Source organism: Fusarium falciforme, chromosome 6, assembly GCF_026873545.1.
Source record: "Fusarium falciforme chromosome 6, complete sequence".
NCBI lineage: Eukaryota > Fungi > Ascomycota > Sordariomycetes > Hypocreales > Nectriaceae > Fusarium > Fusarium falciforme.
Genome location: NC_070549.1, coordinates 2,486,008 through 2,501,407, shown reverse-complemented (window position 1 = coordinate 2,501,407; position 15,400 = coordinate 2,486,008). Strand labels below are relative to the sequence as shown.

The 15,400-nt window shown below is 53.0% G+C and overlaps 4 protein-coding genes across 4 annotated transcripts; 2 read left to right on the top strand and 2 right to left on the bottom strand.

The window, feature by feature from the left end:
* Positions 1 to 876: 876 nt before the first annotated feature.
* Positions 877 to 1,657, bottom strand: NCS54_00833800 (60S ribosomal protein L32; the record flags this gene model as incomplete). The annotated part of the gene is made up of 4 exons (XM_053153727.1): positions 1,497 to 1,657; positions 1,251 to 1,375; positions 1,040 to 1,161; positions 877 to 985 (listed from the first exon to the last, which is right to left on the bottom strand). The coding sequence occupies exons 1-4, from the start codon at positions 1,534 to 1,536 to the stop codon at positions 877 to 879; spliced, it is 396 nt and encodes a 131-aa protein (XP_053009702.1). The 5' UTR covers positions 1,537 to 1,657.
* Positions 1,658 to 1,958: 301 nt separating this feature from the next.
* NCS54_00833700 (Hypothetical protein) lies at positions 1,959 to 2,606 on the top strand (the record flags this gene model as incomplete). The annotated part of the gene is made up of 3 exons (XM_053153726.1): positions 1,959 to 2,027; positions 2,104 to 2,175; positions 2,316 to 2,606. 3 exons carry the CDS (start codon positions 1,959 to 1,961, stop codon positions 2,604 to 2,606), a joined length of 432 nt encoding a protein of 143 aa, XP_053009701.1.
* Positions 2,607 to 3,689: 1,083 nt separating this feature from the next.
* NCS54_00833600 (Hypothetical protein) lies at positions 3,690 to 5,222 on the top strand (the record flags this gene model as incomplete). Its single annotated transcript, XM_053153725.1, has 1 exon — positions 3,690 to 5,222. The coding sequence occupies one exon, from the start codon at positions 3,690 to 3,692 to the stop codon at positions 5,220 to 5,222; it is 1,533 nt and encodes a 510-aa protein (XP_053009700.1).
* Positions 5,223 to 9,964: 4,742 nt separating this feature from the next.
* NCS54_00833500 (C2H2-type domain-containing protein) lies at positions 9,965 to 11,574 on the bottom strand (the record flags this gene model as incomplete). Its single annotated transcript, XM_053153724.1, has 4 exons — positions 9,965 to 9,993; positions 10,064 to 10,396; positions 10,490 to 10,670; positions 10,840 to 11,574. 4 exons carry the CDS (start codon positions 11,572 to 11,574, stop codon positions 9,965 to 9,967), a joined length of 1,278 nt encoding a protein of 425 aa, XP_053009699.1.
* Positions 11,575 to 15,400: the final 3,826 nt, after the last annotated feature.

Genomic DNA, 15,400 nt, shown 5'->3' with positions numbered 1-15,400 from the left:
CGAGAAGAGGAAACTTGGGACGCAATCAAAAACTCAACTGTAGGTATGCTCCTACCTGCATGAGAAGGCCTAATAGAAACCTGTGGTCAGGTTTTGGAGGTGCAAGTGCAGGCCAGCTGGCAACCGCCCGCCATTGCCAGATCATCAGGGCAGAGTGCTTAGTACATCTTTGCGCTTGAAAAGGGGTATAATCCGCCTATGAGCCATCATTGGAGATCCATGATAACTTTCAACCGAGTCGTGATGCATAGAAGCTGTACAGAAGAGTCACAGGTTAGAACCTAGAATCGTGTGGGCCTGGCAGAGTATCTATGTGCATGCCAAATGAATGGGATCCTGCAGCGTCAATCTCCTCTGATAACATCATACAAGACAAAGTATAACGCCATTGCTTTGTCCCGAAGACACTGAGGCTCCAATGCGCAAATAACAGGTCCGAGACCATCAGCAGTCTTGGGACCCTGCCAGGCAACATCGTCAGCCACTTACTTGAAGACACCAAACTATGATGAACGGATGGCGAGGACGCATACTCTCACAGTCATTGCCATGTAGAGAACAGACAGCACAGTAACAAGAAATGGTGGCCCATAGAGGGATTGTATCTATTTTCATGGTCTCATCCACAAATGCATGAGCCTTCACTACGCCCCTCCTTAGCGCCCTAATCAGGTTTCAAGACTTTCCGAAGGGAGGAAAATAATTGTCGTCTTTCTCAAGCGGTTGATGCTAGTTTTGGCTTGAATTTGTCGTTCAACGGCGCGTTTTTATTTCTCTAGCATGAAAGGTATATGCCAGAAACCGCAAGGCAACGCAAACCCCTTTCCGAATGCATAACCCCGTAAAGCAGCCCAAAAACCGACCCTAATTTCCCTTTTAAACCTCGGTGGTGACCTTCGCCTTGGGGTTCGTGACCTTGACGCCTAGTTGCTTCGCGCGGGCGATGATGTCAATTCGCTTCCTCGACGAGACGTTGTGGGCGATCCTGTGTGACTGTCAGTGTATGTCTCTTGACCTAGAGAAAATTCCGGGAACGTACTCGGCAGCGTGGGTTCGGTTGTGCATGAGGAGAAGCTCAACGTCGTTGACGTTGCTGACGAGGAAGGCCTTGTGGCCGGAGGGGGTCAGGAAGCGGGTCTTCTTGTTGGAGCCATAGCCGATCTGGAGTCGCAAGTATCAGCACCAAGTCCATCCATTCATCCACCGGACAAGAGTCTCTTCTCTGTCCGTCTCGGAGAGGCTGCACGTACAGAGGGCATGGCAATGGTGCCGCGGAAGCGTCGTCGGACACGGCTGTCGATACCCTTGGGCTTGCGCCAGCTGGGGTCCACGCACTTGAACCGGTCACTCTGGTGACGTTCGAAGCGCTTCGTGCCTGCACACACACACGAGTCAACATCTCTATTCCCAATCGACCCAGAAAAATCTTCATCGTTCTCCTCCAAAGTTCGTCGTCGGGCAGTCGTCGAAGGGCATCTCGGGTGGGCGGTACATACGCTTCTTCACGATGGGGACGTGCTTCTTGGCGGAAACCATCTTGATAAAATATGTCAGTACTTCTGGATGCTTGATCGATGAGGTCGTGATCGCATACCTTGACACTGCGGGTTAGTCGACGGGCTGGATGGCTGTGATAGTGTCCGGCGTGAGGATCTGGCGAGGCGAATTTTTGGCAAACGTCGAATTGGGAGCGCTAAGTTTCAAGGGCACAGTTAGGGTTTCCATCACGTGCGCAGGAATTTTTCCGTGCCTCCACAAGTGTGAACCTCCCCCTGCCAATTTTTGGTGCGCCGCCTCCAGCAGCCAGCAAAGACCCACTCAAAGTGGCATAGCGTCTTTCGAGGGCACAAACCCTCTCTTCTGCAAAAATCGACAGGCGAGCTAGACCATCTGTTGCAACACGTCCCGCAGCTCGTTAACCTCACAGCACCCTCCCGGCAACCAGACAATCAGCAATCATGTCGACGACGCAGAGCGTGCAATGCTTCGGCAAGAAGAAGACGGCCACCGCCGTCGCCCACTGCAAGGTTCGTGGGAATGGTGAAATACTGAGAGATGGGAGAGATCACCAAGGCTAACATGTCCTTTTTTTCTGAGAAATAGACCGGCCGTGGTCTGATCAAGGTCAACGGCCGTCCTCTGCAGCTCGTCCAGCCCGAGATCTTGCGCTTCAAGGTACGATTCTGAGCCCTCTCCTGCGATCTACGTCCCCATCATCGAGTTCGAGAAAGACGATTGGAACGAGAAATCTCTCCGAAACGCGGTGAATGTGGACTTGTGGGAAACGAACAAATTGCTGAGACTTCTACCAATAGGTCTACGAGCCCCTCCTGGTTGTCGGTCTTGACAAGTTCGCCAACGTCGACATCCGTGTCCGCGTCACCGGTGGTGGTCACACCTCGCAGATCTACGCCATCCGTCAAGCCATCGCCAAGTCCCTCATCGCCTACTACCAGAAGTTCGTCGACGAGCACTCCAAGAACCTCCTCAAGCAGGCCCTCGTCCAGTTCGACCGAACCCTCCTCGTTGCCGACAACCGCCGCTGCGAGCCCAAGAAGTTCGGTGGTAAGGGCGCCCGCTCCCGCTTCCAGAAGTCTTACCGTTAAACGGTGCCGCTCGGAATGGGGACAAAAACTCGGGGGAGATCGGAGCGTTGTTGCAGTGGAGGATACTACGGGCAGTGCGGAAAAGGGACTGGAGTCAAATATTCCCTGGTATGGGAATGGGTTTCCCATTGGCATTTGCATGGCCTTGCTTTTGACGGACTGTAAAGGATCTGGCAGGCAAATGAAATCTTCAAAGTTAACGACCGGGCTCGCACTGCAAGAGACTGTGACGTGCTCAATGAATTGTCTTGTTCGCTGGACACGCTCCGATATTAGGCTTCCTGTTTCCTGCAATGTTCCTGTGACGCGTCTGGATGCCGATGTGCTGCATTGCCTTGTGCACTGATGCTCCTGGAGGGGAGGGATGGTGTCCGCTTGTCCCTTTGCTGTTTCGGTCGCCCAGCGGCTTCGCTCTGTTGTCTTGAGCAGGAACAGAGCAACAAGCCTGAGCCTCGGCTTGAGCAATAGGAATTAATGGACAATAGTTCAAAAAACAAGCGACTGCCACTATCATTATTCTCAGATTTAATTCCGAGATACTCAAGTCCTCCCGACCAACTGTTCCCTATCCATCCCAAACTCCTAGCTTTACCCAAAGCAATGACTTTTTGTGTATTACTCGCCGTTCACCGGCCTATTAGCTCACATAAAACAACACCGATGTCCTGGATCCAACCACCCAGGCCAAGAAAAAAATACGAGACACCAAGCTAATCCCCTCTTATTAGTAGAGCAAGAATAGCTATCTTTAAGTGCTAAGAATTCTGAGGAAAATATCATAAGTAATTTAATTATATTAGAAAGTGATTATCATAATCACTTTGTTTTATTTATCACTTGGTTTGCTCATTGTTAGGCTATGAAGTTGAGCCTTTTTGCTATTTCACGTTTTTTTACGACGGCCTGCCCGCCATAACGTCACTCTCCAACAAAGACCACCTTCAAACCACACCTTTACACCTCGCAAGCACCTACTAAATCACCTATCATCAGAGAAACCCAGGCTCTTAGGCTAAATTCGTCTATAGCATACCCTGAATATCTCTTTTTCTCTGCATATATCGTCTACACCACACTGTTGAGATGGAAGGTGACGCCCCGCCGACGTTGCCCGCCCGCAAGGGCTTGACAAAATCAGACTCCAACGCCTCCGCTGGCGGCCGCTCCGTCAAATCGGTATCAGTTGTCGGTTCACATCCTCTGGGATCGCTTCATGTGCATCAGCCTACGGATGAGGTTCATGTGGAGGAAGATGACGACCTCCCACCACCTCTCGACCCCCCAGCTGGACAGAGCGAGGATGGTGGCAGTTCTATCCACAAGTCATCTAAGGAGAGCTCGTTCAAGTCGTTTCCCGCCTGGGAGCCACTGACGCACAACTTGGGTGGTGGCGACGTGGTTCTCGTCCTTGACCTGCCCGAAGTCTTCACCGTCGGATATGATTCTCTGTCTTTCACGGCAAAGCATTTCGGTGGCGTCAGAGATATACCACCAGGTCCTCACTTCTTCTGGGTTGCTCACCCAGGAGGTATTTCTACCCGATGTGGTATCTGGATAGTTACCACTGCCGTGAACACAGTTCACGTCTTGCAATGGGACAGATTCAACGAAGTTCTCGGAGACTCTGCTAGGGCTGAGGCACGCATCCAGGCAGACAACCTTGACACTATCCACTCCAAGCTTGTCCCTTATCATGATCCCAGCGCTGTCAACGCAGCTAGCGGAGAGCTATCTCAGACTTCTTCGGAAAAGAATCTCAAGATGTGGGAGCAGTTGACAGGCAAAATTACTAAGAGTGTCCTCAACCGTGTCACGGGGCAACATTCTGACAACTGGGCGGTTCATACGGGCGACCGCGTCAAGGGCTCAATACTCATGGCCGCAGAGATAGAGCTCGATGACTCGATATCCAATCCGCTTCTCAAAGCTCGCGAGCTGAACTTCATCTTTGGCCAGCGGTCCAAGACATACTCGACTGATAATACTGGTGCTGATCGGACACTCGAAGCTACAGACGCAACGCCCTACATTTTGTCGCTCGTTGACAACAATATTACCTCCGATGACATTGTTGGCGAGTTCCAATTCTCCTACGTCGTGGGGATGCATCTAGGGAATGACTCGTGCATCCAACAGTGGTGGCATATGCTGCTCAAGTTGTTCCTCCGAGCCTATATCCTCCCCGCCCATCGACCGGACCTTGCCGCTGCCTTCATCCGCAGCCTCACTGCTCAGTTATCCTACAGTGCGTCTTGGCTTGACGGCTCCGTTCTTGACTATTCCGACTCGCAAACCCGCGAGCTACGCCTCGCGCTTACAGTCTACAAACGGCGTCTCGATGAACTCCTCCTTGGCCTCGGAGCCCAAGCCACCCCCGAACAACTAGATGTCGGCACTGCCTTTGCAGGACTCGAGGCATTTGTTGCCGGCTCGCTGGATTGGGATCTCGGGGGCGCCTACCTTCGCCGCGGGAATGTTATGATGGAGGATGGAGAACAGGTGGAGCTTGAAGTTGCAGATCTGGCTGCCGAAGACGAACGCGGCGAGTGGGCGCCGGAGATCGTGGACCTGGATGAGTCTGGAAGACAGCGTGATCTCGTCTCATGGAACGACTAGGGGCAATAGCGTTGGTAATTCTCCCCTAAGAATGGTAAAATTCTATATAAAATTTATGTTTAATAAGGAGATTCTTTTATAATTATTTGATCTTCTTTTTTATAACTTATCTATAATATTTAAGTAGACTTGGATTACCTCTTTGCCGTTCCCACGTCTTATTTCTTTCTTCACCCGCGTGGGGAGTCGTGCTATGAGGGTCCTCCACATCTGAAGACGGCCCCGCGGCAGGGTGAGGAAAGTAGTTTTCTGGAAGTCAAGATGGTTGCGTTCTCGATAAGAATACCTTTCCGGAAGTCGAAAGAAACTGAGGAGGGTTGGCACGCGGGTCAAGAAGTAAATAAGACGCCAGAACATTAAGAGGGTAACCCGTCTCCTCTTAAGGATAATTAATAAAAATATTTATAAAATAATATTATAACTTAGAGTATTTTCATATTTTCATTATAATTTATTTATTATATTTAGGGAAGAATGAGCGTATAGGTTTATCCCAGTGTCTTCTTTTTACGACCGCGCGGGCGGTGTCGGCAAAACATGCAGGCAGGCGCAATCAAAAGACGGAGACGTCATCAAATCACCAACAGGACTGTATGACAGGTTCTTGTGAGACAATGAAAGTGATGCAGTAAATGAGACAAATTTTCAAACAGTTTTATTCGATAAAGAAGCAAGACATGGTCACGGGGCATTTGCTAATTTGTAGTGGTTTGACGTCAACCACATCCTTGCCTTGCTGGTGGTGAGCCGGCACACTCATGATGAAGCAGATAATCGTCTCCTGTCAGCACCAAGAACCTTTAATTGAATTACATGACAAGTACAACATGTCTATTACCAAATACAGTGAGAAGAGCACGGTCTTGGCTATATCATGTATCTAACAAACTGTAGGCGAGAGGCATCAACTCTATCTCATGGCGATGCCGAACAATGCACACTCCCCCGGGCCGTTTTGCTTGCATACTCCGATCTGCAACGGCTTCCAACCCTCAAAGGGCAATTCACCGTTTGGAATCGGCACCTGGTAGAGAGGATGGACGTGTTCTTTTTGCACTCGGGCACATGGGCGTCAAGGGCTGCAGGTCAACGGTCATGAGCCGCATGGCCCCTGCAAGCCTCTGTCGCCTCATGTTTATTCAGACGACAGCCGCATATCGTAACGTTTTGCAGCTGATCCTTTTGATATAGAACAGCGTTTATTGCAAACTGCCCTGACGCAAGTTGGTGTAGGAAACCGCTCAATGCTGAAATTCAACAGCGTCTGGTCATGGGCTATGATCAGTATATGGATACCTTTCGGTAGCCAAACTGCAACAAGAGCGTCCGAACCAAACGACACCCACACTTGCAGGCATTACAGTCCGCTTTAACTTTGAGACAAGACCTGCCAACCCAAACAAGCTCGGCTCAAAGACCCTCATCACTCTGATCCAACACGAGCCAACAAAACCCCACGCCCCTTGCAAGGCCCTTACCACGCCGTAACCACAACGAGATAAAAGCCGGCGTGCGCGCCATGGATCCCAGGTCTTGTGGTGCATCAGCGTCTGTGTGTCCTGGGGCCGTTTTTTTTTTCCTCCAACGGTGCTTGTGACCCCCCCTGGTTTGCTTTTTTGGGGGTGCGCGAGCCAGTGGGCTCGGCCCCGTCCGTCCGTGAACCGCGCCGTCGGGTTTTTCGGCTATCGACCATGAATTTTTTCTGCTAGGCTCGCCTTGGGATAGATGCGAGTTTACTTCACGTCATGGGCTTGGTGGTGGTTGCTGCATGTGATGGGGAGGAAAAGTACCTATCCTGAGAGGGTAGGGTAGAGGTTGGAGGTAGGTTATAGTGGTTGCAGCTCGTCTATTGTTCTACCCGTATATCCGTACTGCCGTATCCATATCCATAGATCGAATCACAATTAATGTCACAGCCTTGATGCTTGCTGTGCTATGAAACACGTCTATCTTTAAACATCGGTTTAAAATCTTGCTTTGCAATTCCTTACCAAGTTCTAGACAAAAGCCCTTGCCGTTGAACCAGAGCCTCGTCTCTGCACATTCCACCGTCAACGCCTCTTGTGTCTGAGTGTGGTTGTAGTCACCTCACGTCGTACGAAAAAAAAACCACGGTTTAAAAAAAGAACCTGAATGTTTGTGTAACCCCCAAAATCCTCATTTAACAATGTTCACACCCGTCTCAGCCTGCTTGGTCAAGTCTCACACCACAGCTAGAGTCGGGGGCTCGGCCGAGAAACCGCACAAGTCAAGTTCCATTCATGTAGGTGCCTTGCCTCACTACCTATTAAAAAAAAAAAAAAGGTCACTTCTGCACCCTGCAGATTCCTCGTTTGGGAAGAAACAAACTAACTACCAACATACATATTTCTCGACCGGTCGTGCGCCGTCTCTAAAAGAGCATAGGCCGGACCGTGTCCATGCAAGGTCCGCAGGTTTGCCGCATGTCTCGTTCTTGTCTCTCCTCTCTTCTCGTCCTTTGACAACAGCGGCTAAATTCTCCTAGCGCTGGGGCTGCCGGGACACCCCCTTGTCCATCCGCAACGGCGTCACACACACTGCAACTGGACACGCACACACACTCGCTCACTCATTCGGGCTGGGCTGGGCTGGCTCACACTTGTTTTTACCGTCGCTATGGCCTTGGTAAAGTTGGTTCCGTCCTTATTTTTTTTTTCTCTTTCGGCTTCACACGCCCCCCCTTGTTAATCTTCTATTTTTTGTTCTTTTTTAAATTCTTCCAGCCAAGCATCGCAGTAGCTTATCTGCATGCGTGCGTGTTTTGGTGGTCAAGTTTGACAAGAGGGGAAGACCCGACATGCGCATGCACCGCACCCACAGACTGATGGAAGTCAATCGGCAATGCAATCGTGGAGCATCCATGGATGGATGTCGGGCCGCTCGCTTCCCGCGCGTGTGCGATCTGCTTCCCGTCCGTTTCTTTAATAAATCGTCAACTGTATTATCATCGTTGCACATATCCCGCCCCTTGCCCTTATCCTTGTCTTGATCCCTCAAATGCCGGTGTTTAGACCGTACGATATATGTGGGCTCTCGTGTCGTGTCGTGCGTGCGTGTCCTGTCTGAGATCCAGATGCATTCCCTCTCTCCTCCGTGGATTTTGAGATCCCAGCTGCAGATCCTCCCGGCGAGATGGCTTCGATCCATCCTCATGGATGTCATGTTATGCTTGCTGCTCACTAACAGCGCACACGCCCACCCTCCTTCTCCTACTGTCTCTCCTCGCCAATCTGTTTAGATCTCCTCCACTTGGCGTTGCGTGCCTCACCAAGCGATCAGACCACCCTTCGAAATCCTCACTATATCCGTACACGGAACCACGCTGCGCTAGCCCAGGCGCCTTGTCTTTGTGTAACCCGACCTTTCCTTAACCTTGCCTTGCCTTGCCTGCCCATCCCATCCCCCATCCCTGGCCCTGCTTTTCGCACCCCGACTATCTCGTAGCCGCCTTAGCGTCTGTCGTACAACCGCAACCTCAACCCACCCCCTTCCTTTCTGTCCTCTTGCCTGCATCCGCATCCGCCTGCTGCCTACTGCGTCTGCCTGCTTCTTGCCGTGGTCTTGGTCTTGCATCCAGGGGACCCCGGAGCACGCCACCCACGTCTCTCCCAAGATCTCACATCGACAATGTCTTAAACTGGCACTCGACGACACGAGGCTGACTTGTCACAACCCGACACGACGGTGCCCCTTGTCTACTGAGGGAAGCCAGCATGCCATGCTATGCCATGTGCTGTGCCTGCTTGTTGCTACCCACACAATATGCATATCGTGTTCCAGTGACACCCGATTTTGCCCTGATGCCTTGATAGAGCTGCAACTCTCAACATGCTCCTCCCTCGCATCATTTATATCCAAGATATCCATAGCAAATATCATCTCTCCATCTCATCAGTCTGTCAGTATTCTTCTCATCGATTTACAACACCATTGTGGCATTCTCACAAAGATATCTTTCTCGCCACCAAACCCTCTTTGGCACACATCACATCAAGTTACTTGGGCAAATCTTTGCTTCGCGCATCAACAATCCTCTTTGCTATAATGTTGTCGTTACTTCAGCTATGGACATGTTTCTTGACAACTATGGTGTCGATTGCTTCAGGGCACCAATAGTGCCTCGTCAGGTTCGTGACAGTCCCCTGGCCGCTTTACACAAAAAACTGGGCTGATGATATGAATGTGCGTGCAGATGCGGCTTTCACCACACCTCGCAGAATCATCTCGCGGCTCTCCTTCATCATATGCCACCATCATCCATCTCAAATGCAGATAACAAAACCGCGCCAAACCCCCGCCTCCCCCATGCCGCCCCTTTAACCAGCCACCGAATGCTCGTGAACTATAAAAAAAAGCGTGCAAAACAAAAAATGTCGAACTCCCAAAATGTTGTCTTGGGAAGGCGTGTGCATACGTAAAAACTCCAGAAAGCCAGAAATGAGAAAAGTCTGGGCAATCAGACTTGGGCGGGGAAAACCTCGAGACGCAAGAGTGTCGATCGAGATGCTACCCAAGCTGAAGCAGAGGGTAATTACCGAGTAAAGGGCTCCTATGCGGGATCTCTCCGTCTCAAAGACTGCGATGACCGCTAGGCCTCTCGGGACGGAGAGCACATAGAGGTGATGAGGTCCATATAATACAGCAGCGGGTATTCTTTTTCATCTCGACTTTTGGTGACTTTCCTCCTCTAGAAGCCTGTTCCTTGTTGGCCAGTCACTCCCTTAGTGGCTGGGGGGTTGTCCTCCATTTGCTAGGCTGCGTTAGTGCATGGGGTCAAGGACGGCAGCCGCTTCAGGCCGCCGCTAGTCTGTGCGACGTACATTGATAAGAGATGCCCTGGCTAGGCTGTGCGTAGGGCGAGTGAGGCTGATAGTTGGAATACATGTGGTTGTTGTAATCGGGCAACGGCTGTTGGGGAACAGATGCTGTCGGAGGAGGAGGATACTGAGCAGGCTGGTAGCCGATGGGAGGCAACTGGACTGGTCGGCTTCCGGGATAGGTTGAGGTGGGAGTGCCATCGGGGCCTTGAGGATCAGGGCCTCCGTTCTGAACTGATGCTGCGGCCGCCACACGTTGACGCTCCTCCTCAGCCTTTCGCGCGGCTTCCTCCTCCTTCTTCCTCTGCTTCCACTCCTTTCGAATCTCTTTGAATTCTGTAGCGTGTTAGCCAAGTCCGTCTCAGACATGCCGTTTTTGAAATTTCCTCGGCCTAGACGCGCCGGAATTTCAAGCCACGGTAAACTTACCCTCAGGAGTGCGCTTCTGTCCGTGGGATTGCATGGTGACATGAGCATTCAGGTGGTTCAGTGTGCCGTAAGCCTTTTCACAGCCATTCCAGCCGCACTTGTACATTCGCTCAATCTCTTCGTATCGTCGTCGGGGTCGCTTATGCTGCTGCGCGCCAGGAATGGGCACGAAAGAGTAAACCTAACAATCAACCAAGTTAGTCACAGCTCCAAGAGCGACGTTGAAGAGTGGCTCCAGTCTCGCAACTAAAGGCGCCGTTCCCAACACAGAGTGCTGCTTCACAGCGCGAAACGCGCAAATCCAACTCCAACTCCGTCCTCATCTTCCTCGCTCGCAGCGCAAAACGTACCTGATTAGGCCTGGCAGGGGGCGGCGCCGAGGCAGGGTTTTGAGCGTAAACAGGGTGACCGGGTGTCAACGGCGCACCGCCGTGATGCCCATAGCCCGTCCAGTCCGGCCGCGGCTGTGCATACATGCCACTGCTGGGATGAGAGTAGCTGTGTGTCATGTCCGGAGCGGGCGCATAAGGGGATTGCTGCCCGTAAGAGGCGTAAGTCGGACTCGGCGCAGCGATGGACGGATCTATAGGAACATCGTTGTCAGACTTGACCGGGTGGGCTTGATGGTTTCGCCCATCCTGCTGGGGCATTGACGGACTGTTCTGTTGTTGCGCCATACCTCCTCCACTGCTGGGGGTGCTGGCAGGATGGTATGAACGCTGGATGTGGTCTGGAAAAGATCCGGATCGGGCTGACTGAGGATAGACGCCGTACTCGGAGGTGGGAGTGCCCGAGGTCGAGTAGTTGGCTTCCTGCTTGACAGGATATTGCGCAGCAGATGCGTGATCTGCCGTCGAACCTTCAGAATTGGTGTCGCCGAAGTTGCTGGGATAGGGCGAAGGCAAACCTGACTGCGAGTACTCGGGTGCACTTCGTTCCATAGAGATGGGAGAGCTGAGGAGCGCGTCCACGGTCACCTCGGAGCCAAGTTTGGAGTGGTGGTGGTTGTTTGTGCTTGGTGAAGAGTGCAGCGATGCGCGGTGGTCAACAAAAGTATGAGGTTGCTGTGTTGGCACCAGGAACATGCTACAACTCCACGGGAAGAGTGATAGGGCGATGGCCGGCCAGGTTTAGCTCCAAAGCCCGCGTCAGGTTGGTGTTTGATCCAGCAACAGGGGAAAGAAGGGCAATGGCTGAGCGCTTGCAAAGAGACTTGCGGCGGCGCGGCGGTATATGTTGTTGGCGGCGGTAGAGTAGCGCCGTTCGCGAGACCAAGGGTTGGATTATGGTTAAGTGCGTGATGCGAGCACCTAGGCCGAGTCCTCGGGCGCGGATCTTGCTGGGGAGGGGAGATGGGGATGGGGGGAATGGAGCCTAGGGGGCAAGGATAGTCTCGTTCTTTCCACGATCACAGAGAGGTCGGGCTAAGTCGTCGGCACTGCTTGGGGAGCGACACACTAATATAGTGCGTTGTTGAAATCGGACTGGTACGGTGGGCTCTGCCGGATCCAAGAGGGTCTAGCGCATCAGGCCCCCAGGTGCTAGGGTGTGCCAAACTGTATCTTCCCACAATACACTGACTCTTGTCTCTTCTGAGCGACTCAAGTCCTTGCAGGGGGGGGAGGGGTGTGTGTGGACGAGTCTGCGCGAGAAAGGTTCTGGCAATGACGGAGACGTCGAGCGTGTGCGGGACCGAAAGAATTTTATAGGGTCCCAAGGGAAAGAAATGGATGACGGAGAGATGGGGAGGATTCGGTCCTCCGCAACAACCTGGGGGCGAAAAGGGCGTCCATCTCTGCTCTGGTGGGACCAGCAGGGCAGGGTGCGCGCGCGCAGCAGCAGCAGAAGCAGGAGCAGCAGCAGGAGCAGCAGCTTTGTCAACCCTCCGAGGCCCAGGGGGACAAGACAGCAGGTCCGTCTGGTTGGCTGGTAACGGTCGGTCGGTGCTTGGGTCCAGAGTGGAAGATGCCGAAGTCGACGGAGGCGAGGTGCAAGCAACTTGGCCAGGCCAGGCCTACCCAGTGCAGTGGCAGTGGGATTTTGCGCTTATCGAAAGCTGTGGATAGCGTAGCGTAGCGTGCGTGGGCTGGCTGGTCTGGTCTGAGAGAGGGGCGTGCGAGTTCGCGCAAGCAGATGAGAGAGTCCCAAGTCGGGGTATTTCCGTGGTAGCGCGAGCAGATGGTCGACTTAGTTCACAGGCCAGAGAATCTGCTGGGTCGTGGTCGATCGTTCTGCCGAGGGTACCCCACGTCGACCGGTGCCGGATCTGCCGCTGACTCGTGCCTCTGAGCGAAAGCGGCGAGCAATTACGAGAAGGAACAGCTGCCCAGGGAGCAAAGGGGGTGCAGCGACGAGGTCGAGATGAATGAGGGAGGCGAGGTGAAGTGGAGGTGAGAAAAACGGGAAGGCCACGGGCTGGCAACTGCGTTTTCCTGCCTCTGGTTAGACACACAAGAAGAAATTTGAAGGCCCGGTGTGAAGGAGCCCAGGAGAGGAGCAGATGAACGGGAGACCCCTGTTCCCTGTCGTCCTGCTGCGTCCTGCGACCTGCTGGCTGGGTAGTGGTGGTGGTCTCTGCTCTCATCAATCTCCCCTGAAGGGGGCCAGGTTCATCACTCATCACACACGACTTGTGGCGGAGGTGCGGTGCGGTGCGTTGCAAAGGGGATTTGCTACTTGGGCAGCCAGAGGGGAAAACAAGGTGTGCCAGTCAGATGCAATCTGTCCATATGCTCTGTTCTGGAGGTTTGTCGGCGGTAAGGCGCATTGCCTTTCGGTGCTTCCGCCTCGGTGAGTCCCATCCCACGGGCATCTGGACGCGTCCTGTCTTCTGGGGAGGTTACAGACTTCTGAGCACGACTGCAGCGCAACCTGCGAGGGCCATCACGAAGCCGGCACAATGGACAAGGTGACCGGGGTGTTGCAGGGGTGGTCGCCGCGTGCCCTGCGCTCTCTGCTTCAGAGTCCCCACATGGCGAACGACCCCGTACTGGGCAAAGGGCTCAAGGAATGCCCACGGGAGGTCTCCTCCACCGGATACAGTGCGTAGAGCGAATCCCTGAGCTGCGGCAGCAGATCTGCGGCCTTTTCCTTGGGTCGAGCCCAATCAGACGCCCAGGTTTGCAGAATGGCTGGTTCCACCACCGAGGAGGCGTCCAGGATCAATGCAGCTTGTGGCTTGGCTTCAAGGACCCCAAAGAGCAAAGAGGGGTCAGGCAGGTTAGTTGCCGATTTTCCAGCTTGTCGCCTGGGTACCAATGGGCGAGGACCTCGATGAAGGGGAACGGAACGGGGTTCGGGTGCGCGGATTGCCACGGTGCGTGTTCAAGGCAAGGACCGCTGATGAAGGAGAGAGATTGCGAGCGTCCCCTTGTGACCTAGACTGACTCAGGGCAGGATACCGAGACCTGGGCAAGGTATGTTGAAAGCCGCAGAACGTGGCGGCGAGACCGCGAGGGTGTGAAAGAGCCCGGTGTAGTGGTTCTCAGCAGACGCTAGTCGCAGTCGCGCGCGAACCAGACTCGACGATGGATCAGAATATTCTCCGCGACACGACTGTGTAACGAGCGTTTTTGCTGTGCGCAACCCACGCCCGCCAGCCTGATGAACCGAACCGGCTCGTTGCTGATGTGCCAATGTGGAATCGGTGGAATCGACGACTGTTGACGTGCATGGATGGACGGACATCTACGTCGTTAGCAACTCGAGTGCCGGCGCCGTTAGCCGGCCCAAGTTTCCGTATCCCCTCCTTTCGTTGAGTTGGCTTCGAGCGGACGCAGCCAGTAGCTCCAGTTCAGCCCTAGAGGGGTCAGTCTGGTTGAGGTCGACGGGCGCTATGTGATCCGGTCTTCGGGGAACATGAAACGGTTCCAGGGCCTGTCCTTGGAATGGAGCTGCCATCCTCTCTTGTTTTATGCTTGGCCTTGCTAGCAGAACCTGCCTCTCTTTCCTTAGTGGAATGAATCATGGATGGGTGACAAGGGATAGTACCTACGTTATGTACTTGGGTGTTGAGGAGCACATTGTGCCTGGGCAAGCCAGAACGCATCACAGACAACAGACAATGATGAGTGGGCAGAACGCAGGATCATAGGCCTTCTTAAAGCCGAGAAAAGAAAACAGTTTTCTTCTAGCCGGAACAAACTCGCATGGAAAGTTGATGCAAGGCTCAAACTCTCATCAGATCCAATCTGGCATTAGCTTCTCAACCGGCCACGCACACGCAAGGCTGAGGTTGAGCTCAGTGCGTTCACATAACTCATACCAGATAATTATCAAATGAATCTTTCAGGCAATTTACTTCCGTCTCGTGGCACGGGTTACGGTTGTTGCATCGTTCAGACCTGGGAAGGAACAGTCGTTGTGTAACTTCCAGGTTCCTTGTGTACTGCGCATTTACAACTGACGATGCCAACCATCCTTGAGACTTGCACCAAACACGAAAGAAAAAAAAATGGTTTGCGAATTGCTCAAGACCGCGAATGCGCAGCCAATCGCATTACAAGACACAACTTTCCAGTCTCCTTCCATCATGCCTGGTTTTGCCACTTTACACCAGCAGCCTTACACGGCATCGCAGATGAGTGCCGCTTCTTGGCTTTGATTGATCTGTTCCCCCCCGTTTCCGGCACCCTGGCACTCTCGACGTCTTTCTGGTCGAATGATCGGTCCTGGAGTCTCTAGGGCCCAAAGATCTCAAGCGACCCGAATGTCTGGGAAGAACTAAAGGGGGCTTGAATGTCCTAAAGAGGCACAGCCGGCCCATCTCGTTGGAGTCTACCAAAGGTAATTAGTGGACTGCCCTACCTTAGCCTCCACTGGTACCTCAACTCACCCGCCAGTTCGTCAGTGCAGAACAACGCATCGACAACTGCATCAACCGCTTATACCAAAGATCACAGCCGTTGACGA